The 23,383-nt window shown below is 45.5% G+C and overlaps 1 protein-coding gene and 1 long non-coding RNA gene across 3 annotated transcripts in view; one reads left to right on the top strand and one right to left on the bottom strand.

The window, feature by feature from the left end:
- HIP1R (huntingtin interacting protein 1 related) overlaps positions 1-23,383 on the top strand; it is a 71,250-nt gene that overhangs the window by 25,250 nt on the left and 22,617 nt on the right. The window contains exons 2-17 of one of the 2 annotated variants that reach the window (XM_035097656.3): positions 1,795-1,858; positions 2,592-2,734; positions 4,618-4,674; positions 5,299-5,379; positions 7,888-7,964; positions 9,149-9,210; positions 11,710-11,850; positions 13,827-13,884; positions 14,407-14,482; positions 15,275-15,415; positions 17,243-17,301; positions 18,457-18,529; positions 19,280-19,463; positions 20,664-20,752; positions 21,706-21,822; positions 22,356-22,457. In XM_035097656.3, coding sequence (XP_034953547.1) covers positions 1,795-1,858; positions 2,592-2,734; positions 4,618-4,674; positions 5,299-5,379; positions 7,888-7,964; positions 9,149-9,210; positions 11,710-11,850; positions 13,827-13,884; positions 14,407-14,482; positions 15,275-15,415; positions 17,243-17,301; positions 18,457-18,529; positions 19,280-19,463; positions 20,664-20,752; positions 21,706-21,822; positions 22,356-22,457 — 1,524 coding nt within the window. Of the gene's footprint in view, positions 1-1,794; positions 1,859-2,591; positions 2,735-4,617; positions 4,675-5,298; positions 5,380-7,887; positions 7,965-9,148; positions 9,211-11,709; positions 11,851-13,826; positions 13,885-14,406; positions 14,483-15,274; positions 15,416-17,239; positions 17,302-18,456; positions 18,530-19,279; positions 19,464-20,663; positions 20,753-21,705; positions 21,823-22,355; positions 22,458-23,383 lie in introns of both variants that reach the window. The other variant, XM_035097655.3, reaches the window with a different exon arrangement.
- On the bottom strand, positions 3,574-6,896 carry LOC118075611 (uncharacterized). Its single transcript, XR_004691409.3, has 3 exons — positions 5,655-6,896; positions 5,148-5,201; positions 3,574-3,708 (listed from the first exon to the last, which is right to left on the bottom strand). It is a non-coding gene; the product is annotated as an uncharacterized LOC118075611 (long non-coding RNA).

Here is a 23,383-nt window from a genome sequence, read left to right as displayed (position 1 = left end):
ATTTTGGCAACCCTGTGGGATTAATTTAGAAGGAGGAGAGTGAGTGGCTCTAATGTCACTTAAATTGAGATTTGTGATGGAGCTAAGATTTGAATTTGGGTCCAAGTCCAACATGCTAACCATTATGACAGAATGGCAAATATGCTTGGGTGTATTTTTTCCTTCTAATTCAGAAATGGGAATATTTTGAGCACAGGACCATTGAATTCATGCTTAACTATTCTGAATGGTGCTGCCTCCCCCCCACCCCAAGTCTTATCAAAAAGCTCCATCTGTTCTTGTAATTCCTTGGGTTGATTTCTCAAACATGCCTGTTGCCTGATTTTCCAGTTCAGCCGGGATAAATATTTCGATTCAAAATGCACTGTTTGAAACATTGACATGAGAAACTAAGATTGGTACAGTGTGAGAGTGAAGAGCAGAAAATAGTGTGTATGGGTGTTCTCTTTCATCAGTGGGCTACAGTTGAAAGTTGTCATCCAAGAGCTGGAGAAGGACCTTTTGGTCTCCAAACCTTGCTCAGGGGCTTACAGAAGTACAATAAGTTGCTGCCTAGTGCTGGAAACAGGATGCTGGGAAGTGTGGTGTGATTATCAAGGTCAGTGGGCTTCACACTCTCATTTGGGGAATACTCGGTTCCCCAGAACATTCTTGGGCGTACCTCAGGTGGATGATCAGTAACAGCAGATAAGCCTCACTCGAAGATTGGCCATCCCTACCCATCTAGCTGTGACAGTATTGCCATAAAATTCATTTCTGATGTTGTTGGACTACCTCTCCCATCATCCTTGCATATTGGCTATCCTGGAGCTGACAGGAGTTGGAGTCAGGAAACACCTTACATTTCCCACCCCTGATTTATTGGGGTGGCTTACTGACAATTTTGATATATTCAGTGCTTTTTGTGGTAAAAAATGAGCTCCCGGTACAGTGGTACCTCTACTTACGAATAACTCTACTTATGAATGGAGCTCCGTCCGCCATCTTGGATGCGGTTTAGATAGGATTTTTTCTACTTACGAATTTTTAGATAGGGTTGCTTCTACTTACGAATTTTTTCTCCCAATGCATTCCTATGGGATTCGACTTACATTTTTTTTCGACTTACAAATGTGTGTTCGGAACGCATTAAATTCGTAAGTAGAGGTACCACTGTACTTGTATATCGATAAGAGGCTTGTGTACTAGCACAAAATGGCTGGCATGCGCAGCCGAAGAAAGGTGCCAGGACTCTGTACCAGTGAGTACAGTCACCAAAAAGCCATTTATACATTTGTATTTTAAATGTAAGGGACCCAGGTGGCGCTGTGGTTAAACCACTGAGCCTAGGGCTTGCTGGTCAGCGGTTCGAATCCCTGTGACGGGGTGAGCTCCCGTTGCTCGGTCCCAGCTCCTGCCAACCTAGCAGTTCGAAAGCACATCAAAATGCAAGTAGATAAATAGGAACCGCTACAGCGGGAAGGTAAACGGCATTTCCATGTGCTGCTCTGGTTTGCCAGAAGCGTCTTTGTCATGCTGGCCACATGACCTGGAAGCTATACGCCGGCTCCCTCGGCCAATAATGCGAGATGAGTGCGCAACCCCAGAGTCGGTCACGACTGGACCTAATGGTCAGGGGTCCCTTTACCTTTACCTATTTTAAATGTAGGAATCCTGTGGGGTTGTGCACTTAGTCATAATGTTGTTGTCATTGTTACTAGTTGATAATTAGATTCCATATAACTTATTATTGTATTAGCTAGAAATGTAAACATCAATGCTATTCTTAATACTGGCTTTCTCTCCCCTTCCCAGGCTATGAGCATCAGCAAAGCAATCAACACTCTGGAAGCGCCAGTCAAAGAGAAACATGCCCGCAGTATCCTTTTGTCCTACCATGTCACCTGTTCGCTTGGCTTCCTTAAGTTAAATTTTTTATTAGTGCTATTTAATAATAACACTAATAAAGTATTAAATTTCATTAAGTACACTTAAGTACAAATTTACTAAAGCAGACATTTAATAAAGTACACATTCAGTAACAAATATACTGTCTGGTGGTTTACAGAGTAACTTCCAAAAACAATAGACCAGTGTCTCATTTCCTCCTCTTCCTCTATAATATGTCATGCCTCGTGTTCTGGCTGCCATTTGCTGTGAGTTTCCCCCCACTTACTTATCAGAAGATAAGGTAAACCAAAGAGTGTATCGCAAGAGGAAAACTCAACAATGCTAAAAATCAAATCCTTTATCCTTTTTACGCCATAAAAAGTGTTGAAAACAAACACATTTCTATCACAAGTTTGGTGAATACTGGTGATATGCTTCATACAGGATTACTTATGATGTTCTTTATTTAGAAGACAATCCTTTGTTGATTTGGTGATGTTCAGAGCAGTGACTCAAAAGCTGTGGTAGAAATTAAGATAAATACTACTTATTTATTACATTTATACCCCACCTTTCCTTCAACGCTTAAATGTTTCTAAGTGCTTCTGCGGCTGTTTTTCCATTGTTGGTGATGGGAAAGTCTCTTAGGCCATGTTTCGTTGTCCTTCCTCCCTGCCCCCTTAAACACCTTGAATTTCAAACTGCCCTTGACTCCCATGAAGGAATTATTCTGGGGACTCATCATGAGAAAGGAGCATTTACTTTTTGGTCATACGCAATTGGTCTCCCTTTGCCCAGCAGCGCCATCCTCAGTTGGAAGTTTTGCCACGTTCTCCACAAAGTCCTCCGCGATGGGCATCCAAATGTAAGTTTGCTGGCCTCCTTCAATTCAGCCAGTGTGAAAAAGACCTTTGACAGAAGAGAAGAGGCAATGTACAGTGGTGCCTCGACTTACGAATTTAATCCGTTCCGAAGGCACCTTCGTTGGTCGGAAAATTCGTAAGTCGAAAAGCGCCATTGGAAACGCGATTTCCCATAGGAATGCATTGGAAATGGAAAAATTCGTAAGTCGAAGCAACCCCATCTAAAAACCTGTGGTTTCCGTTCGGATGTTGAGAAATTCTTAAGTGTGTGGCCATTTGCCCCATTCGTAAGTCGAAAAATTCGGTTGTCGAGTTGTTCGTAAGTCGAGGTACCACTGTTCTTGAAACTGCACATGTAGCTGACATTCTAGGTGGGACAGTGTGTACACTGTGATTGAGAAAACAACAGAAACTATGTCCAGAAATTATTCACCCCAATAGCTCAATGGTGTGACAAGCAAAGCTGGATTTTGCAACCTCTGTCAATTATTTTGACTTGTCACTGCCCTTAAAGTTGTCAAAGGCCTAGATGTCAGTGGCAAATATTTTCATATGTTGCTTTGATCAAACTATGCAGCTCTTGCACCCCTGTTGGCTTCTAGATTTAATCATGTGTTCCTTATTGCAATTAGTTTAAATAATTTTTTTAGCGAGTTTAACAAAAAAGGTTTTAAAAAAGCCAAAAGAATAAGAGAAGGGGAGAAAAGTACAACACACACACACACACACACACACACACACACACACACACACACACACAAGCCATCAGTACATATACCTTTAGTTGTGTATGTCACGATCAGCCCTCCAGATGTCCAAACAGGATTCCACATGAGGCGGGTGCTTTTAGGCAATATGTTCAGATGCAGCCAGACCAATGCATAATAGACAGTGGGTGTTTATCCTTCAGGCTCAAAGTTTAAGTCCATAAAGGCTCACAAAATCCTCTTTTGTTGTTCTGCTGTTAGTCCCTGTACTTTGGGAATATAATTTAAAAGTACTTGCATCTGCAAATATCAAGAATATTGCCAGCACTAAATAGATACACACAACAACTTTAGATGCTAAAGACTAGGTCATTGGAGAAGTCCATATCATGTGCCTCAGTTAGACCTTTTCTGCATTATACCTCCAACATCTATCTGTATGAGGTGTTGCCTTCTTACAAAGAGATTGTAGAGTTCAGTATACATGAAACATTAATTTTTGCTGCGTCAATCTCAGTTTCAAACCTAAAGAAACATTCTTTGTGGTTCCTAAAGCAGTTTTCCATCCTCTAGGTCAGGCATCCCCAAACTGTGGCCCTCCAGATGTTTTGGCCTACAACTCCCATGATCCCTAGCTAACAGGACCAGTGGTCAGGGATGATGGGAATTGTAGTCCAAAACATCTGGAGGGCCGAAGTTTGGGGATGCCTGCTCCAGGTTGTATTATACAGTCTAATTCCTATTCCACATCTTTCTAACCCTATCAGTTGGCTATTGGTATTAGGCAGGTGCCTTTGCTGTAGTGTTTCCAATGCCTGCTAAAACCTTTTTGCTTTTGTTTAGCCTACTCAGACATGTAATTTTATCATGTACATTCATTTTCAAAATCTGTTTATTTTTACCTATATTTTGATGATAATATTAAATCTACCATTTTAAAGACTGTTTTGCTATTTTTTTTAATGAATATTCCATTTCATGTAAACTGCTTAGATTTTTTTATTAAGTGTCCTATAAATCTTGTAGAAAATAAAAATAAATTAACTAAGCCTGGTTGACCTTCTGCGGAAGGACAGACAGGGGTCAGTATAATACCCTTTGGAAAACAAGTCCTGAATTTCTGATGTGGCCCAATTTTCTTGTGCTCCTAAGTTTTCTTCACATACTGTCTTCTGTAGGTTCTTCAAGATTGTCAGCGATATCGAAGTAACATCCGAGAAACTGGAGACCTCTGGGTGAGTTCCAGAAATGTGCTTCCAGCTGGATGCTCCAACTTTGAATTTTATAATGGATTGAGAACACTTTCTTCAAATGTCATCCTGGATATAGAACAAAGGTCCCTGGTCAGCAACTAACTATGCCTGGTCTGCCCTGTTGGGGGTCATATTGAGCTGGAAGTGTGAAATTGGCGGGGGTGGGGCGGCACAAGGCTACCTTCCATCTTTCTCCAAAGACCAGATGCTGCTGATCTATAGTCTTATCATGGCTTTTAAAGTTTCCAAGGGGAGCGGGGTAAATGTCATATCCCAAGATTTTGTCTTGAGGCTATCAATTGCTGATCTAAGCCAGTGGAGTTAGAGAGCCAATGTGGTGTTTTGGTTAGGATTGCTGGAATTAGAACTTGGGAGACCAGGGTTCAAAGTTGTCACACAGCAACAAAGCTCACTGGGTCACCTTTGGCCAGTCACCATCTTTCAGCTTCACCTACCTCACAAGGTGGTTGTTGGGTGGGGAGAACTGTGACAGCAGTAACCTTGAGCACCTTGGAGAAAAGATGGGATATAAATGTAAAAATAAACAAATAAACCTGGAACCCCGCCCCCCACCCTTTTAATGAAACATATATTTTTCTTTGTTAGGGCCACCTACATGATCGATACGGCCAGCTCGTAAACATTTATACCAAACTTTTGCTCACCAAAATCTCCTTCCATCTAAAGGTAATTTCTGTTTATGCAGCTCCTGCACACCTTCTCTTCTCAGTGGTCTTTTCTGTAGGGTTGCTACTCTCCAGTTTGTGGGAAGACAACTTAGGGGTAGGGGCTCATCTACTGTAGTTTCAACCCCGAGAGCTGCATCCCAGCATGGGCCTTATGAGAGTTCCCTCCCACTGCCTGTTTTTCCTTCTCGTCAAGCAGGAAAGATTATTGTAGCTGTCTGCAGTGGACCTCCACAAGGAAATGACTTACGAGGGTTGAAAGGCATGCCAACCTACCTTAAACTGTGGTTGTCTCCCAGCTGGGATTGTGCTTAGGGTCCCTCCAGACTGGTGTTTCATTGTGGACATACTCGGCAAACATGTTATTGACAGAACAATAGTGCATTAGTAGCAGATTTATTTTGCTTTGTTAGTAGTTCTGTGATGCTTCCCCAATGCTACCACATTATTGCTGTTCAGAGGGGCTGTAGCACAACTTTAGCAGGAAATTACAGGATATGCGGTTCTTTAGAAATGAAGCATCTTTTCTTCAGGTGCATCTTGAATGCTCAATGAAAAGGATGTCTGGAGAGGCTCTAAACTGTGTTGGGTTAGGTAACTAGTACAGTGGATGCTCAGGTTGCAAACGTGATCCGTGCAGGAGGCACGTTCGCAACCCAGTGTTCACAACCCGCAGCGCCGCGTCTGCACACACGCGGGTCGCAATTCAGCGCTTCTGCGCATGCCCAAAGTGCGATTTAGCACTTCTGCGCATGCGCGAGCACCAAAACCTGGAAGTAACCCGTTTGCATACTTCCGGGTTCGGCACGGGACGCAACCTGAAAAGACGCAACCTGAAGCGTCTGTAACCCGAGGTATGACTGTACGGAAAATCTGGTAAACTTGAGATCCTGCAGCCTAGCTCTGCTCAGCATTCCACTTAAAGTTTCTAGCCATTGCCCTGCCAGATGGCACCTTAGCTCTGGCCTCCATCCCATTACCTTTCTGGAGAGATGCAGTGTTTTCAAAGTTTTGGCTGAATCACATTGTTTAGTTCATGTTACAGGTAACTACATAATATTCCACAGTTGTAAGAAAATATTTTAGTAAGACTGCACCTGCACTTTGGAACTCCCTGCCTGTTGACACCAGGCAGGTGCCTTTGCTGTATTTTTTTCACTATTTTTGCTTAGGAACCCTATCCTAATCCTATCCAGACATGTAGATGTCAACATGCTTTAATCTATTTTAATGTTACCGTAATTAATTTAAAATGTAAAATGTTCTTAATTGATTTCAACATCTTTTTATTTATAATTTAAATATTTATTGTAAACTGCATAGATGTTTTACTACAATCAAGTGGTATATAATTTTTTAAAATTTAATTAAATATGTAGCCCTGAACTATCCACTCTTACAACCTCATCCTATCTAAGATAGCCAAGAAAAAATATTTTTCTGGGCATGAGAATTAATCTAACGTGTGAATGCACTGGGGACATGTGGGCAAAACAAGGAAAGCTGCCTTATACTAAGGGTTTATAGTCTACACTTACCTTTCCTCTGTGCGTTTTAAAGCGCTGTGTCTGAGTGCCTTTTTCGTTTACTCTGGAGGTTTCCGCGCAGTAACCTGCTCTTTAAATTGAATTGAAGCAAATGGCAATCTGGGGAAAACTTGAATTGCTGTTTGTTGCACCTCAGCTTTAAAGAATGGGCTTTTGAAGGGAAAGCTCCGGAAAAAGAGAAAAGGGTGCTCAGACACGGCGCTTTAAGGCACTAACGTGCCTGGAAAGAACAGGATAAAAGAGAAGTGTGTGAGTCATACCATTTGGTTCATCTAGCACAGTATTGTCTACAGCAGGGGTGTCAAACTCAAATTCATCGGGGGCCGCATCAGCAGTTTGGTCACCCTCAAAGTTTGGTCACTCGCTCTCGGAGACAACAGCAAAGCCTGCCAAAAAAAAATCCAGCCCTGCTCCGTCCCGGCACCAACTTTGCTGGCGGCGCCTGTAGGGCTTTCCTACCTCCTCAGCGGGCTTCCTCCTCCTCCTCCTGCATCTCACTTCCCCGTCTGGCCGCTGTGCCACCGTCTCCCTCAGCCTCATTCGAAATTGAAATTCCCTGGCCAAGGCCGTCAGCGCGGCTCCAGCGCCCCGGCCTCCGCCTGCAGCCCCGCCCCCGGTTTTGACCCTCGGCCAATTGCAGGCTCCAGAACTACTGTCAGCGGTTAATGTCGGCGGCGGCTACGCAGGCCACATGACGAGGTCTGGCGGGCCGGATTAGGCCCCCGGGCCTTGTGTTTGACACCCGTGGTCTACAGCGACTGGCTGTGACTCTTGAAGGTTTCAGACAGTGTCGTCTTCCAGGCCCACCTGGAGATGCCGGGGATTAAATCTGGGACTCTCTGCATGCAAGGCAGATGCTCTACCACTCTTTCTGTGTCTCTCTGTCTCTCTTTGGGTTTGGTTATGGCAAGGCAGCCATCTCCTAGTGAATGAATGCCAATTCTTATTTTTCTCCCCCAAAGCACCCCGAATTCCCCCCAGGCCTGGAAGTGACTGATGAAGTGCTAGAAAAGGCTGCAGGAACAGATGTGAATAACATGTAAGTTTCCCCGGCCCACCCAGTCCCCCACCTTCCCACAAAGCATAATGGCTGCCTTTGTTACAAATGGAGTGTCCCAAGTGTGAATGTACCTCATTAGAGATGCTTTGGATAGGAGCCCAAGTAGTTCCTTGGCTGCCTAGTTCTGATATTAACTGATCCTGCCAGAGCAGTGTTCCCTAAACTTCCAAAACCTAGATTACAATTTTGTGTTATTCTCATTCTTCTGGATTAAAACTAGAGGCACAGTTTTGGTCTTGCACTCAACAAGATCTGTCTATGTTCTCAATCAGCTTCCAGAATGTTGAGCAAGCCTCTTTCTTGCAGCTGTGGGACAGCCCAGTTAATATTATCTCTTGGAATTTCACACTCCCCTTTTAGTCTAGGTGCCCAGGAATGGGACTGTGTTTTCTTGGCCATGGGATGCTTCAGAGATTCCCCCATGCCTACCAGCTGAAATGTAGGCAACATCCAGGGATCACTCTGGGTTGATTCAGATGTAATGCCAAACCATGGCTTGCTCTATCCATTGTGTAGACTCCAAGCTGTGACTTTGTGTCTTCCCCAATGCACAGGCAAACCATGGATTGTCAGGTTTGTGTGTCTCAGCCATGCTGGCTGAGGCTGATGGGAGTCCATCATCAAACAATGCCTTATGGAAACAATGCCTTATGAGGAAACAATGCCTTATGAGGAACAGCTTAGGGAACTGGGTATGTTTAGCCTGGAGATGAGAAGGTTAAGGGGTGATATGATAGCCATGTTCAAATATATTAAAGGATGTCATATAGAGGAGGGTGAAAGGTTGTTTTCTGCTGCTCCAGAGAAGCGGACACGGAGCAATGGATTCAAACTACAAGAAAGAAGATTCCACCTAAACATTAGGAAGAACTTCCTGACAGTAAGAGCTGTTCTGCAGTGGAATTTGCTCCCAAGGAGTGTGGTGGAGTCTCCTTCTTTGGAGGTCTTTAAGCAGAGGCTTGACAGCCATCTGTCAGGAATGCTTTGATGGTGTTTCCTGCTTGGCAGGGGCTTGGACTGGATGGCCCTTGTGGTCTCTTCCAACTATGATTCTATAATCACCTGGAGGAGACAAAATTTCTGAAAAGGCAGGCTAATGGCAGGATATTTTGACAGTTGATGGTCCTTGTTTTATGTCTCTTATTAAAAAAAAATCTTTGTAGCTTTCAGCTCACAGTTGAGATGTTTGATTACATGGATTGCGAACTCAAACTGGCAGAATCAGGTAAGCTGACTTCAGTTCCTTCCTTTGTTTACATCTTTCTTTCTCTCTCTGCTCAAAGAATTGCATGTGCTCCAGGATTGTCAACAATGGCCCCACTCAAAAGTTCTGGCTTACTCCTATGATTGTAACAGCAGCAGCAGCTGCAGAAAGTGGGAGTCAGAGCTTTCCACAACACAGCCATAGGTGTTATTTGTGGATCAAACTGCTGCTAAAAGTAGAGGAGCAAGACAGACTAGTAATTTTTGTTTTGATAGGTTGGCAGCCCTTAGCATATTTTAGTGGATGCCAAGGTAATTCCAAAGTTACATATTCTGCACAAAGAAAGTCTGAATTCAGCAATCTGTGTAAATTATGCATACTCTTGGAGCCCTCCCTCTCCTACAAAACCCCTCAGACGTCTTTCATTGTCAGCTTCGCTTCAATTATTCAATAAACAAAGGCAGAGCGCTGGTCTCTGCCCCACCTTGGCTTTGCTGCTTTGTGGCGACCAGCCAACAAACGTGTTAATACTCCTTTAGAAATTATTATTATTATTTATTATCACTCAAAGTACAACTTAGGACTTACCCACACTAACATTTTGCTTTGCTCTTTCTAGATAGAGGTCTGGACTTTAGCGCTTTGTGTCCAAGTGTGTGTATGTTCTTTTTGCCCACAAAAAAACATTCTTTAAAGTTGAATTGGAGCAAATGTCAATTCAGGTTTTCGCAGCTTAACGTTTGCTCCAATTGAGTTTTAAAAAGTGGGTTTTCATAGGGAAAGCTCGGGGGGGGGGGGAGGTGCCTGGACATGGAGTTTTAAATAATGAACCATGCCTGGAAAGAGCAAAGGTAAGAGTGGATGTGCCCTCTGTTGGCCCAGAAGCTACAGTATTTATGTTCACACAGGTTCAGAAACTACTCTCCTCCTAGCCATCAGGGCACATTATTTCTACCTATTAGCTATGATAATGAAGCCTTTCTTCCGCAGGAACCAAGTCAGTGATGTTCTCATTGATGCTCTCATTCCAGACTTCCACATGTGGCATTTCTGAGCACAGAGTTTCAATGCAGAGCATTGAATGGGCCTTACCTTGGGGTGTTGCAGGTCATGACTGTGCTGCTCTCAGTCGTTTGATATTATTTCTGTTGCCAGGCAAGGCTGTGTGTGCTCCTAGTTAATGATAAAGCTTTCTAGGAAGATTGTGCTTGGTCCTACCCAGCAGCAACCTGAGTAAACAAAGGTGATAGGAGCTGAAGCTGCCAGTTCAGTCACGGGGAAGTCACAGTCCTCTGGTGCACACTGGTTCCTTTAACAGGCCAGTTGTCCTATGCCTTTTATAACCTCAGATGTTAACAATTTCAGAAACTAGGAATCTCCCTGCTGGATTCCAAACAAAAGCCCCCAATGAATTTCCCTCCCCATCTGCCAAATAAAGTGGTGACTGGTGCTCTTTGGGACTGATGGAGCAGAAGGCCAGGAGCAGGAGGAACCAGAGCCAACAAATTCTAGTTTGGTCCCCACCCTTCTCCCTGCCAAGTTCTACATGGGCAATACCGAGACTAAAGAGGAAGCTGATATTATCAAGGTCACCCCCTGAGCTGCTTGCAACTAAGAAGGCAGGCAGGTGAGCACTGACTAAGTGCAGATTGATGTTGATAGGGCTCTTTTTGCCGTAACAGACCAGCCTCCACTGGCCAAATACGTTATCCAACCATGCTGCAGGGTGCGAAGGAGGATGCCAACTGCTGTATTTTGTCCCTGGCATCTGGCGATTGGAGGCATACGGCCCCAGAACAAGGAGGGTTATTTATTTAGAAGATTTACATCTCTGTTTTTCTAGACTTGGTTACAGCAGTTGTGGAAGCATGCACCATTTTATATAAGCTGCAAAGTTCAGTTAAGCTTACCGTTTGATTTTTATATATTATGCACATAAGCATGTGTATGTGCCATTGGTTTTATTTAAATATGCACAGGCACACACATACAGAGGTATATATACTATCAACTTGTTTGTTGTGCTGTTTAGTTGTGTTTAGGACTACTGTAATTGATTGGAGATACAGAACAGCACAGCCAAACAGCAGACGAAGAGATGTTCAGCTGAGGAAGGTCGAAACCAAAATGTTCATCTAAATAGTATTTTAAATCTCTATTTTAATTTTTAAACCTACTTACAAATAAGCATGCACACATACAATTCTATGATTCTAAGAACATGCACATAGATGCTCGGGTATCCAGAGACCTTCCAATAATCCAGCAGCAGCAGCAGCAGCAGCAGCAGCAGCAGCTGTATTTGTTGTTATTAAAGGCACCGTCTCAGTCTTACCTCGGTTTAAGTACACAATTGGTTCCGGAAGTCTGCACTTAACCTGAAGCGTACTTTCCCATTGAAAGTAATGGAAAGTGGATTAATCCGTTCCAGACGGGTCCGTGGAGTACTTAAAGTACTCAAACCGAAGCGTACTTAAACCGAGGTATGACTGTATTTGAACTTTCCTTTCCTCCTTTCAGTTTTCAGACAGCTGAACACCTCCATGGCTGTCTCCCAGATGTCAGCAGTTCAGTGCCGGCTGGCTCCTCTCATTCAAGTGATCCAAGACTGCAGCCACCTCTACCATTACACTGTGAAACTGATGTTCAAGCTCCATTCCTGTAAGTCGCTCTTGTGTGGGCATGGAAGCATACCATGGTTCAGGTGCAGTTCTGGGACATTTGGGGAAGGGTTCATGGCTCAGTTGCATGTAGGTTTGTTCTCTCTGGTTCTGTCTCTGGTGTCTCCCAGTTAAAGAAAGAATCTCAGGTGATGGGAAAGAGGCTGACTTCAGAAATTCACCAGCCAGTTAGAGGAGGTGTCAGTCTACCAGAAGATGTTGCCACTGCTCTTAAGGTGGCCATACTTGAACAAGAAAACTGGTAAACTGCAATTTGTAAAGAAGTTAAACTCTTACTCATTTGCGGCTGAGTAGAGACAGTGGTTTCATTTTCCATTACAGATGTTAATTAACTCCCCATTGCCAGTTTGATTGTTTTATCACTTGCCACTGCATTCTACCTCTCATTGAATTCTCACTCGCTGTAATTTTTGTATTTTTTTTCTCTGACCTTACCTCCTTACGACTCTCCTCATCCCTTATCACTGTGTGTGCATGTGTGAATGCAACCAAGGATTACACTTCATGCATTCGATGAGATAGACTCTAGTTCATGAAAGCATATGGTGTAATAACAGTCACTTACGGACCCATTGTTAAAATCGTGTTTATGGAAGAACAATCCTAGGGCTTGCCGATCAGAATGTCGGCGGTTCGAATCCCCGTGACTGGGTGAGCTCTCATTGCTCGATCCCAGCTCCTGTCCATGTAGAAAGCACGTCAAATGCAAGTAGATAAATAGGTACCGCTCCAGCAGGAGGTAAACAGCGTTTCCATGCGCAGCTCTGGTTCACCAGAAGCGGCTTAGTCATGCTGGCCACATGACCCGGAAGCTGTATGCCGGCTCCCTTGGCCAGCAAAGCAAGATGAGTGCCGCAACCCCAGAGTCGTCTGCGACTGGACCTGATAGTCAGGGGTACCTTTACCTATGCAGTAAATGGGTTTTTTGGTGGGACAGCTATAGTCATAAGTTTTGCACAAGTCCTATGTTAAGGAAAGCCGGGGGATTCTTAAGCATATTTGTGTACACTTGGCCAGATTTGCATTCATTTTGCTGAAGCCATAGAGAGAGAGGGCAAGCAAGGGAGAAACTGAAGCCTGGGAAGACCTGCTTATTTTGATTGTGTGAAGGATTTGCATCCTTAAGAGTTCCAACAGCCAGACATTAAGTGCTTATATGACGCTGCCTTATTCTGAGTCAGGTGGGGGCAGCCATATTATTTATTTCATAAAATTTATACACTGCTTGATTGTTTAAAAATACTCTCAAAGCATTTTAGAAAAGATAAAAAAGTAAAGGCAATAAAAGATTTGCAGCCAGAAGGTCACATTCCTTTCTGGGAATCATAGAATCCAACTCACTGTATGTGTTTAAAGATGAAAACAGAAGGACCAAAGCTTAGTAGTATTGCTTGCTTTGCATGCAAAAGGTCCCAGATTCAATCCCTGGTATCTCCAATTATGGTGCTGGAGGAGACTCTTGAGAGTCCCATGGACTGCAAGAAGATCAAACCTATCCATTCTGAAGGAAATCAGCCCTGAGCGCTCACTGGAAGGACAGATCCTGAAGCTGAGGCTCCAATACTTTGGCCCCCTCATGAGAAGAGAAGACTCCCTGGAAAAGACCCTGATGTTGGGAAAGATGGAGGGCACAAGGAGAAGGGGACGACGGAGGACAAGATGGTTGGACAGTGTTCTTGAAGCTACGGACATGAGTTTGACCAAACTCCAGCACATCCACATAGAACTGGGAACATTCATTGACTGAAACCCTGGAGAGCTGCTGCCAGTCAGTGTGGACAGTACTGAGCTAGATAGACCAATGCATAAGGTCTATGTTCCTAGCAGATTGTGAAAGCCTTGCTTGGGTGCCAGGTGTGCTTTTCTCGGTCTCAAACCCCTGTGTGTGCTTTCTTGGCAAATGATCCATTGAAGTCTTGGACATACACCAAAGTTCCTTTCTTTTGTCTTCCTCAGGTCTCCCAGCTGATACACTGCAAGGGCATCGTGACCGTTTCCACGAGCAGTTCCGCAGGTAATAGAATAATTAGAATTATATTTATTTTTGTATTTAGCTGTAATCCGCCTTTTCCCCTGACAGGACTCAAGGCAGCTTACAGCTAAAAGCATATTTTAAAAGCAATAATTAAAAAAAACAAATAAATATGCATGGGACTGCCCTGTAAAACATTACCGGTATTTTAGAGATAGGAGGGAAAAGTAAGTTTAAAAGAAGCGTATATACATCCTTCTCTGGTGAAAACCAGGTAATGACTTGTGGCCTGCTTTTCAATCTGTGCCTGGGCTGAACTACATCACATATGATGGAATGGAAATCTTTGTGGTTAAGCTCATCATTGAGATTTTCAGAAAATATCGCCCCTACTTGTGGGTTTTTTGGGCACACAGCTTCTGGTTGGCCGTCGTGGAAACCACCAAGCTGGAGTAGATGGTCCCCTGTGTCATCCACCAGGATTCCTCTTGCATTCTTAAGAGTCAGACCACCTTGCTGTTGGTCTCAGTATTGACAATTCTGTTTCCTTTCTCCTCTCTGTAGCCTCAAAAGCTTTTTCAAAAGAGCATCGGACATGCTGTATTTCAAGCGCCTCATCCAGATCCCACGGCTGCCTGAGGTAGTCTCTCTTCTGCCTTCTCCTCCCGCTCCCCAACCCTGACAATCTGGGGCTAGGCCACCCACTGCCAATGCCCCTGCCTGCTACAGTTTGTAAAGCTTTTCCTGAAATTTGGCCAGTTTTCCCTAGAAATACACTGTGTGTGAGAGGGGGGCAGAGAGGGAGAAAGGGAGAGGGAGAAAGCACTTGTCTGCCTAATCCAATCCCTGGGTGTGTATTTGTGAGGCTGCATTTATGAGGGTGCCATCAATTTTCAATTCAATATACTTTATTCGACCGATAGTCAGAAACAAAAAACATTTCTCAATACAAAGATAAAAATATAAAACTGCAGGCATCAGAGGGATACGGTACATAAATGGGGTATGACCGCGCTACTAAACCTCCTACAGATAACCCACATCAAGACATTCGATTATACGTTTCCGACACTTGAGCGCCAGGAAGAGGAATTTAGCCACCGAGAAGGTTATTTTCTCAGTGGGCTTGTTTAGCAAATATGCTGCCTGCCGTTCTCTTGGTCGGGAACTAAACTGAGATAAATACGGGGCTATAAGATATTGCCTTAAATCATTATAAAAGGGACAACTCAGTAGAATATGTTCTGTGGATTTTACCTCACCCAAGGCACAATGGCACATTCTCTGACCGTATGGGACTCCTCCAAATCTTCCCCTCAAAACCGCCGAATCAAGGGCATTCAGTCTAGCCGCAGTAAGTAGTCTGCAGTGCCATCTAGTTTCACCTGCACTGTAAATGTGCCTTGACTCCTTTTGTTCCTCCTCCCATTAGAATCCACCTAACTTTCTGCGGGCATCAGCCCTGGCCGAGCACGTGAAGCCTGTTGTGGTGATCCCAGAAGAAGAAGCCCCCGAGGACGAAGAGCCAGAGAACCTGATTGAGATCAGCACAGCCCCAACTGTGGAGCAACAGGTGAGAAATGCTAAGGGGGGTCTCTGGAGTGGTGAGCTCTACCCACCACTTTTAGGTGCACCCCCACTAGCACTGGATTTAGGGCTGTGCAGGTGGTCCCCCCACACAAGGTGCTGAGCTAAGGGAGTACAACATTGAGAAGATCCATTGGGGGGGGGCGCTACAATTTTCATTGTACAAGGAAGCCATATTATGAAAGACTAGTCTCATTCAGCCCATTAAGAAAACGGGCGCTAGGGGCAATTAAACAAAGCGCTCTCCCGTCGTGTCCCGCGGCCGAGCGCAGAAAGGGAGGGAAGGCCGCGGCCCCGCCGCTCCTCCCACGGGCCAGGTAGGGTTGTCAGGAGGAGGAGGAGGCGGACCAAGATGGCGGCATTGGGCTCCGGGGCTGCAGCCCACGGCAGCGGGGGAAGCCGGACCGGGCTCCCGCCGCGGCGGCCTCGGAGCCCGATGCCACCATCTTGATCCGCCGCCGCAGGGGAATGGGAGGCAGAGGGTTGAGGGGGGGAGAGAGAGCGTGTGTGTGCGTACGTCCCGCCTCTTCGTCCAGTCCCTGTGTCCGTGGGGCACATGCGCATTAGCGCGGACACAGGGACTGGACATAGAGTCACAGGGACTTTATTATATAGGATTACCAAAGAATGCCCCTGCCCCCACTAGAAGTTGCTTATGAGGGAATGTGGCCGTAGGAACTGAAAAAGACCATTCTCTCCCCCCCCCCTTTAGTGCATTTGTTGGGTGGGAGCACACCATTTTGCTTTAAGAAAAAAATTATCTGAAAAAGAGTAGGAATTGGATGAAGTGTTGTGGGCATAGGGAAAAAAAGATGCTCAACCTCCCACCATGCGGCATCCCTTCCCTATAAATAGCAGTTATTCGTTTTGTTTTGTTTTTAAATGGTTTTAAGATGCTATTCTTAGCTGACTTGTAAATGCCTTACAAAACTGAAAGGATGGCTAAGCTTAAAAAGAAGAAAGAAAGAGAATAAAGCCAGGAAACAGACTTGGCCACTGTGCTTGGGCAATTCATTTACAAAGCTGTAAAAATTGGACACATAAAACTCTTGGCAGTGATTGCAATGTATTCCAAATGGAGCTTTGCTTTCGTAAGTTGTTTCCTGGTTGCTGATGTTTGCTCACTATGTGATGACATGTGGAGGCCAAACCGGAAGGGCTGCCAGGGCCAGTCTAGGAGGTGCAGGTCTGGGAACCCTGCAGAACCCAGAGGGCTGCGCACGGGCCAGGAGTGTTTCAGCTTGCCATCTTTTCATGGAAGGCAATGCATAGTCATGTGGGCTTCCCAGTAAGAGCTGTGGAGCTGGAATCCAGTATGACAGCCCCGAGTACATCTCAGGACGTCCACACAGGGGAGCATTCAGAAGCAAAATTGATCTCAGGCATGCTGCAGAAACAGTTCCAAGTGCAATAGTGCATTTTATTTAGTTGTAGATACATGATAAATAAAATGATGTAATACTGTATCTCCCTAGGAATTCAAAGCATTTATACCATATAGCCATAAACATGAAGCATCCCCTTCATTGTCAGTCTTTTGAGAGCCAGTGTGGTGTAGTGGTTAAGAGCGGTAGACTCGTAATCTGGGGAACCGGGTTCGCGTCTCCGCTCCTCCACATGCAGCTGTTGGGTGACCTTGGGCTAGTCACACTTCTCTGAAGTCTCTCAGCCTCACTCACCTCACAGAGTGTTTGTTGTGGGGGAGGAAGGGAAAGGAGAATGTTAGCCGCTTTGAGACTCCTTCGGGTAGTGATAAAGCGGGATATCAAATCCAAACTCTTCTTCTTCTCTTCTTTAATATTTGTTTCAGCAGAATGTGTCTGATATATTTGAACAGACTTTTGGACCACCCAATGGAATAAGAGATGATAGGTAAGGGTGTTTATCAGCAAAATCTCTCTCTCTCTCTCTCTCTCTCTCTCTCTCTCTCTCTCTCTCTCTCTGTGTGTGTGTGTGTTTAAGCTGGCATCTTAATAATGAGGTTTAGCATTTATGCAGCATTCAGACTATTTAACAGAAAAAGTTGTATGTGCATTAACAGTCCTGTAAAGTAGATCAGTATTATCATATATATACTAGTATCTCTCAGCGCTGTTGTTTATGTAGCGAAAGAGTAAAACCCATTGCCCAAGGAAGAGATATTTCCTTGATGGTTTGCACCCGAGGTTTGCAGACGTTTGTGGAATTTTAGGCAGCATGTGGGGCAGAGCAGTCCACTGAACCTGGCCAGTGGGTGCAAAATGACTGTTGGAGGTTGGTGGCGAGATGAAATGGAGTACCTCAGAACAGGGTGGTCCAATGTGCAGCTGGCCCTCAAGGCCTGTTTTGGCAGTGCTTGGCAACAGTGGATGCCCCCAGCCCCAGCCCTCGTGAGGCTCTGGACTTAGGGGAGGAGGCACGAGGGTTCCGACAGGGTCCTAGAGTCCTTCCTCCTCCTTCCCAAAGCCTAGTTGGCACTTTCCCAGCTTTGGGAAGGAGGTGGGAGGGACCCCAAAGCCCAGTGCCTCACTTAGCCAGCTTTGGGAAGACAGCACAAGGATGGCGGGGGTGGGGGGCATCAGATTTTGGCCTTACCCACCCACTCGTCCCCCTTGTGACAAGGCAATGAGTGGCCCACATGTTCCATGCCTCTCTGACTTTTGTCTTGTGGGTTTCTGGGTGTTTTCCTGTTGTTATCCTGTCTCTCACAGCTACAATAAACCTACCATTAAAATTATGGACTGGTCATTTCTTCGTCAGAGGGCAAGTGGGCAAATTTAGCAGGGGATCAAATACTTTCCCCCCTCACTGTAGTATGGGGGTACTACATACTGCAACTTTTTGGTTACAGACTCGTTATCCCAGTATTGCTGGCAGGAGGTGGGTGGTTTGAGGCTGAGACAAAGAAAAGGAGAGGCTCTGATGTGACCCTGAAGCCTTTGCAGCAGAGGAGAGATTTGCCCCGGAGGCCTCAAGCTCATAGCTTTTCATCACTGTACAACATCAACTCAGAGCATTCTTGTGTTTTTAAAACCTTTTAACCCTCAGGGATCTCCAAATTGAAAACCTGAAGAAAGAAGTTGATCTTCTTCGAGCAGAGCTGGAGAGGATTAAGCTTGAGGTAACATGGGGTACTCTGTGTGTTTGTTTGTGTGTGTGTTTGTGTTTGTTTGTTTGTTTGTGTGTGTGTTTAGGCAAAGTGAGATGTCTTACTTTGGGTGCTACGAAAAGGAAGTAAACTGATAATCTATATATAAAAAAATGTAAACTGGGGATGTGTCTCCAATGATCAACGAAACCGCTTGACCGATTGCGTTCAAATTTGGACACAAAGTCAGATGTGACTACGAAAGCAAGCCCATACCATTTGCGTGGACAGGTGTTGCACCTGGGCCAGGTAAAAACCCCAAAACCATGTGTTCCAGGACTCACAAATCATAGGAAAGTGCATCCTGGGAGTACAGGTGAGGGGAGTCTGAAGGGGGACTCTGAGACTCCATTTAACAGACTGAGCCACAGCAACACATGGCAAAACCACCTAGTTATTTATATTTTTACTGCTAGGGAGTAGGGAGAGGCACTTGTGAGATTTTGTGTGTCAAGTGCTAAATGAGCATTGCTTGCCTTGAATAATACGGCAGAGAGTTGGTGACTGGCACCCAGTGAGCTTTATGGCCATGTAAGGATTTGGTCCCAGGCCGACATTCTTACCATTGCACCCCATTGACTCTTGCTGCTTCCCACAGTGGTCAGCAAGGTGCCTATGTGGGAAGCCCAAAAGCAAAGAGCACAAGAGCATCCTGCTTCTGATCCTGCAGGAGCTGTCATAATTATAGCCATTGCTTTGTATGTGTTTTGCTGCAATCCTCAGGCTCAGAGATACATCACTCAGCTGAAGGCCCAGATTAACAGCCTGGAGGCAGAGGTGGAAGAGCAGCGGAAGCAGAAGCAGAAGGCCCTGGTGGACAACGAGCAGCTCCGGGATGAGCTGGAAAGACTGCAGAAGGCAAAGATGGAGGGAGACAAGAGTCGAGGGCTCTACCTGGAAGCAGAAAGTAGGTGGTGCCTTTGGAAAGCAGGTTGTGTGTGTTGACCTGTGCTTTTCAAACAGCAATAATAAGTAAACCCTATATATTCTGCTAAGGAATGTGAACTTGGCACTGTCTCCCTCAGGGCATAGCTGCCAAGTACCCCGTTTTCTCCGGGAAAACCCCGATTTTACTTACCTTTTCCCGGTGGTCCCCCGTATCACTTCGTCTCCCATTTTTTCTCTGCTATTTTCTCCTGCTGGCGGCCATTTTTTTTCTTTCCGATTTGCCCTTCTATGGGCACCAAAAATGGTCGCCACCGGCTTCAAAAGTCGCATCTACGCATGTCCGGAAGTGCATAGACGTGAGGCGGCGGCCATTTTTGGTGCCCATAGATGGGCGGAGCAACACCGGAAGTTGCGTCGACGCATTTCCTGACATGCGTACAAGCGACTTTCGAAGCCGGCGGCGGCCATTTTTGGTACCCATAGAAGGGCGAAGCGACACTGGAAGTTACGTCGACGCAACTTCCAGTGTCACACGGCTTCCGGTCCCGGATTCTGCAGTCCGGGGCTTGGAAGGTAAGACCTCAGGGATGGGGAGCCTCAAGCCTGGGGTCCATATATGGCCTTCCAATTTTCTCTGCCTGGCCCCTGGAACTACCCCAAGGCCCACACATGCCCTCTCTTCCCAGGCCATGCCCCTCACTGGCCCTGCTTCAAACCCTGAGTGTTTCTACCAGGTTATGGAATGGGACCTTGTACTCTGATGTTGCCTCTTCCTTCTCTGGATGGAGGATAGAGAGGGGTGTCCAAGTGTGTGCAGAAGCTAGCCTACTGTACAGAAGTAGCGATTCACATATGTTCCTCTGCCTGCTGCTGTCTGTGGCCCCAGCCACCACTGGAAGGCTGCCCAGAAGGGAATGTGTCCCTTTAACTGGAAAATGTTGCTGACTGCTTATCTGCATAAAAAGCACCCACCCCGAGCACAACACCAGCGGGAAGCAGTTTTTGATGACACAAATTACTTCTTCATGGTCCTGCAGCCTGTGGAAGCAAGAATGGCTGTTGGCAGTCATCTGTAAGGCAGGACCCACAACTCATTTGCTGTCATGCTTGTTCCTTGGAACAGTCTCTTCTAGGCAGCTAGTTGCCCACCATGGCTTCCAAGGTTCAGTAGCTGGACTGAGAATGCAGCTCATGACAATCTCCTTCCTTTTTCCCCCAGAGAAGGCCAGCGCCACAGAAACCCGCTACACCAAGCTGAAGGAGAAGCACAACGAGTTGATCAACACACATGCAGAGCTCCTGAGAAAGGTAATGACAGGGCTGGCTGCCGACTTCCCACACTGTTCCATTGGGTATTTGCCATGCAAGAGAAGATGGGAGGGGCACCTCCGCATTCACAACCCACAAGGGCTGGCTTCTCTCTTAGTCACAGCCTTCAGTTCTAGCAGTAGTCAAGCACGGCTCTAAGTCTCTGGCTTCTGCCTGCTTCTAGCCCAGCTCTCACACACAACTTTGTCTTTCTCACTACCATCCTGTGGCCCACCCATTTGTTCTCAGAGCAACTTATTTTGCTATACAGTGGTAAAGGTAAAGGTAAAGGGACCTCTGACCATTAGGTCCAGTCGTGACCGACTCTGGGGTTGTGGCACTCATCTCGTGTTATTGGCCAAGGGAGCCGGTGTATAGCTTCCAGGTCATGTGGCCAGCATGACAAAGCCACTTCTGGCAAACCAGAGCAGCACATGGAAACGCCGTTTACCTTCCTGCTGTAGTGGTTCCTATTTATCTACTTGCATTTTGACGTGCTTTCGAACTGCTAGGTGAGCAGGAGCTGGGACCGAGCAACGGGAGCTCACCCCGTCACAGGGATTCGAACCGCCGACCTTCTGATCAGCAAGCCCTAGGCTCAGTGGTTTAACCCACAGCGCCACCTGGGTCCCTATACAGTGGTACCTCAGGTTAAATACTTAATTGGTTCTGGAAGTCTGTACTTAACCTGAAGCGTACTTAACCTGAAGTGAACTTTCCCATTGAAAGTAATGGAAAGTGGATTAATCCGTTCCAGACGGGTCCACGGAGTACTTAAATTGAAAGTACTCAACCTGAAGCGTACTTAACCCCAAGGTATGACTGTACTAACAATGGTACTCGCTGGATCCAGGGCCCTAGGAATTAGAAGGGACCCAGGCGGCACCATACAGACTACCCCTGCAATCTCAAAATGATACTTAAGTTATGTTTGATGTTTTTTTAATACCAAGAATGCAGACACGGCCAAGCAGCTGACAGTTACCCAACAAAGCCAAGAGGAGGTTGCCCTAGTCAAGGAGCAGCTGGCCTTCCAGATGGACCAAGTCAAACGGGAGTCAGAAATGAAGGTTTGCTGCTTTGATCTCTCTTCTCCTGTAACAGGGCAGGGCTCTCCCTTTTCAGAAACTGTTGAGTAGCTGTTTTGATCTATGGGTGGGCTGAGATGTCCCCTGAGATAATGTTTGGTAGTAAACATCTAAAGCACCTGACTTTCCCCCAAAGAATCCTGGGAACTGTAGTTTGTTAAGGGTGCTGAGATTGTAGGCCTGTGAGAGGTAAACTACAGGTCTCAGGAGTCTTTGGGGAGAAGCAGGGTGTGTTGAATGTGCTTTAATGGTATGGTGCCTTGGTGCAGCTCGGGACATCGTTGAGGGATGGCTCAGCAAGCTTGAGTCCCAGGTTTATAGTGCCAGGCCCCTGATTCCTGCTCCTCCCCCCTTGTTAACATTAAAAAAAGATATTGGAGGGCATAGTTAGGTGCATTGCAAAATGCAGTGGTGTTAAGAACCCAGCCACACACCACCTTGATTTGCCCAGAGGCATCTGAAAAGTTTGCACATGTTTACAAGGATGCACTTTCTCTTTGATTCCCTCTGTGTAGTTAGAAGATCACATGTTGCAGATGGAGCAGGTGAAGAGAGAACTGGAATCTAAGAAAGAGGAATTGGCTCAGCTTCAGCAGTCGCTCAGCCGTTCCAAGCAGGTATGCAGGCTGGGGTTGTTTGTGGGGCTGGGGGTTAAAATCTTGCAGTGGGGCCCCCTTCCCACATGATGCTTGGCTCTACTGAGGAGTTCTCTGATGTATCAGCCACTGAGAGGTACCTTTTTTTTAATACAGGACAGCTCCTTATTGGTTATACCCCATGTTAGCTATACTCAGAGTAGATCCATTGGTGTTAATGGGCATGACTAACTTGGATCCATGAATTTCAGTGGGTCTGCTCTCCGAGTATGATTTAGTTCAAAAGAACTCCATGCATTGTGAGTTAGATTTATGTATAAGACACCTTTCATTTTAGAAAACTTTGAAGTCAGCTGACAACAATATTAAATTAATTATATATAGTGTGTACAGTATTGCTTTTGTTTGTTGCTGTTTCAAGGTTCTATTTTAGCTTGTTTAACTGCATGTATCTTTTGTATCTTTGTATGCCGCCTTGAGCACATGTAGGTATAGTCAAGTAGGATTTCAATCCTGAAATAAATCGGATTAAAACAGCATCCACGCAAAATAAAAGCCAGCATTAAAAAAAAAATAGTTGGGAGCTCTCATAAAAGAGCAGTGGGAGTATTCCTGTGGGTTGTCTTGCAAAAAGTGATGAGGCATCTTTCTCCACTTGGCTGCCCTGCTGTGCACAGTCCTTTGCCTTAGGTGGCCCATCTTGCCCTGTCCCAATGTTAAGGGTGCTTCGGTTGTGCCTCCCCTAAGAAGCCTCTCCACTACTCTCTGGAGAAGCTCATCTCATGCTTTGGATGTGCCCATATACTAGACTGTTTATTGCTCATTGTTTTTTTCCCCATTTTATTCACAGCATTTATATGCTGCTCTTTAGCTGCAAAGGCTCATGGAGCAGCTTAGAAATCACTGGAAATAACACAAGCTTACAATCTAAAAAGCCATGATGTAGA

The sequence above is a fragment of the Zootoca vivipara genome, chromosome 16, assembly GCF_965207765.1.
Source record: "Zootoca vivipara chromosome 16, rZooViv2.hap1.1, whole genome shotgun sequence".
Taxonomy (NCBI): domain Eukaryota; kingdom Metazoa; phylum Chordata; class Lepidosauria; order Squamata; family Lacertidae; genus Zootoca; species Zootoca vivipara.
The sequence above is the reverse complement of the archived record's forward strand: the minus strand, read 5'-3'. Positions and strand labels throughout refer to the sequence as shown.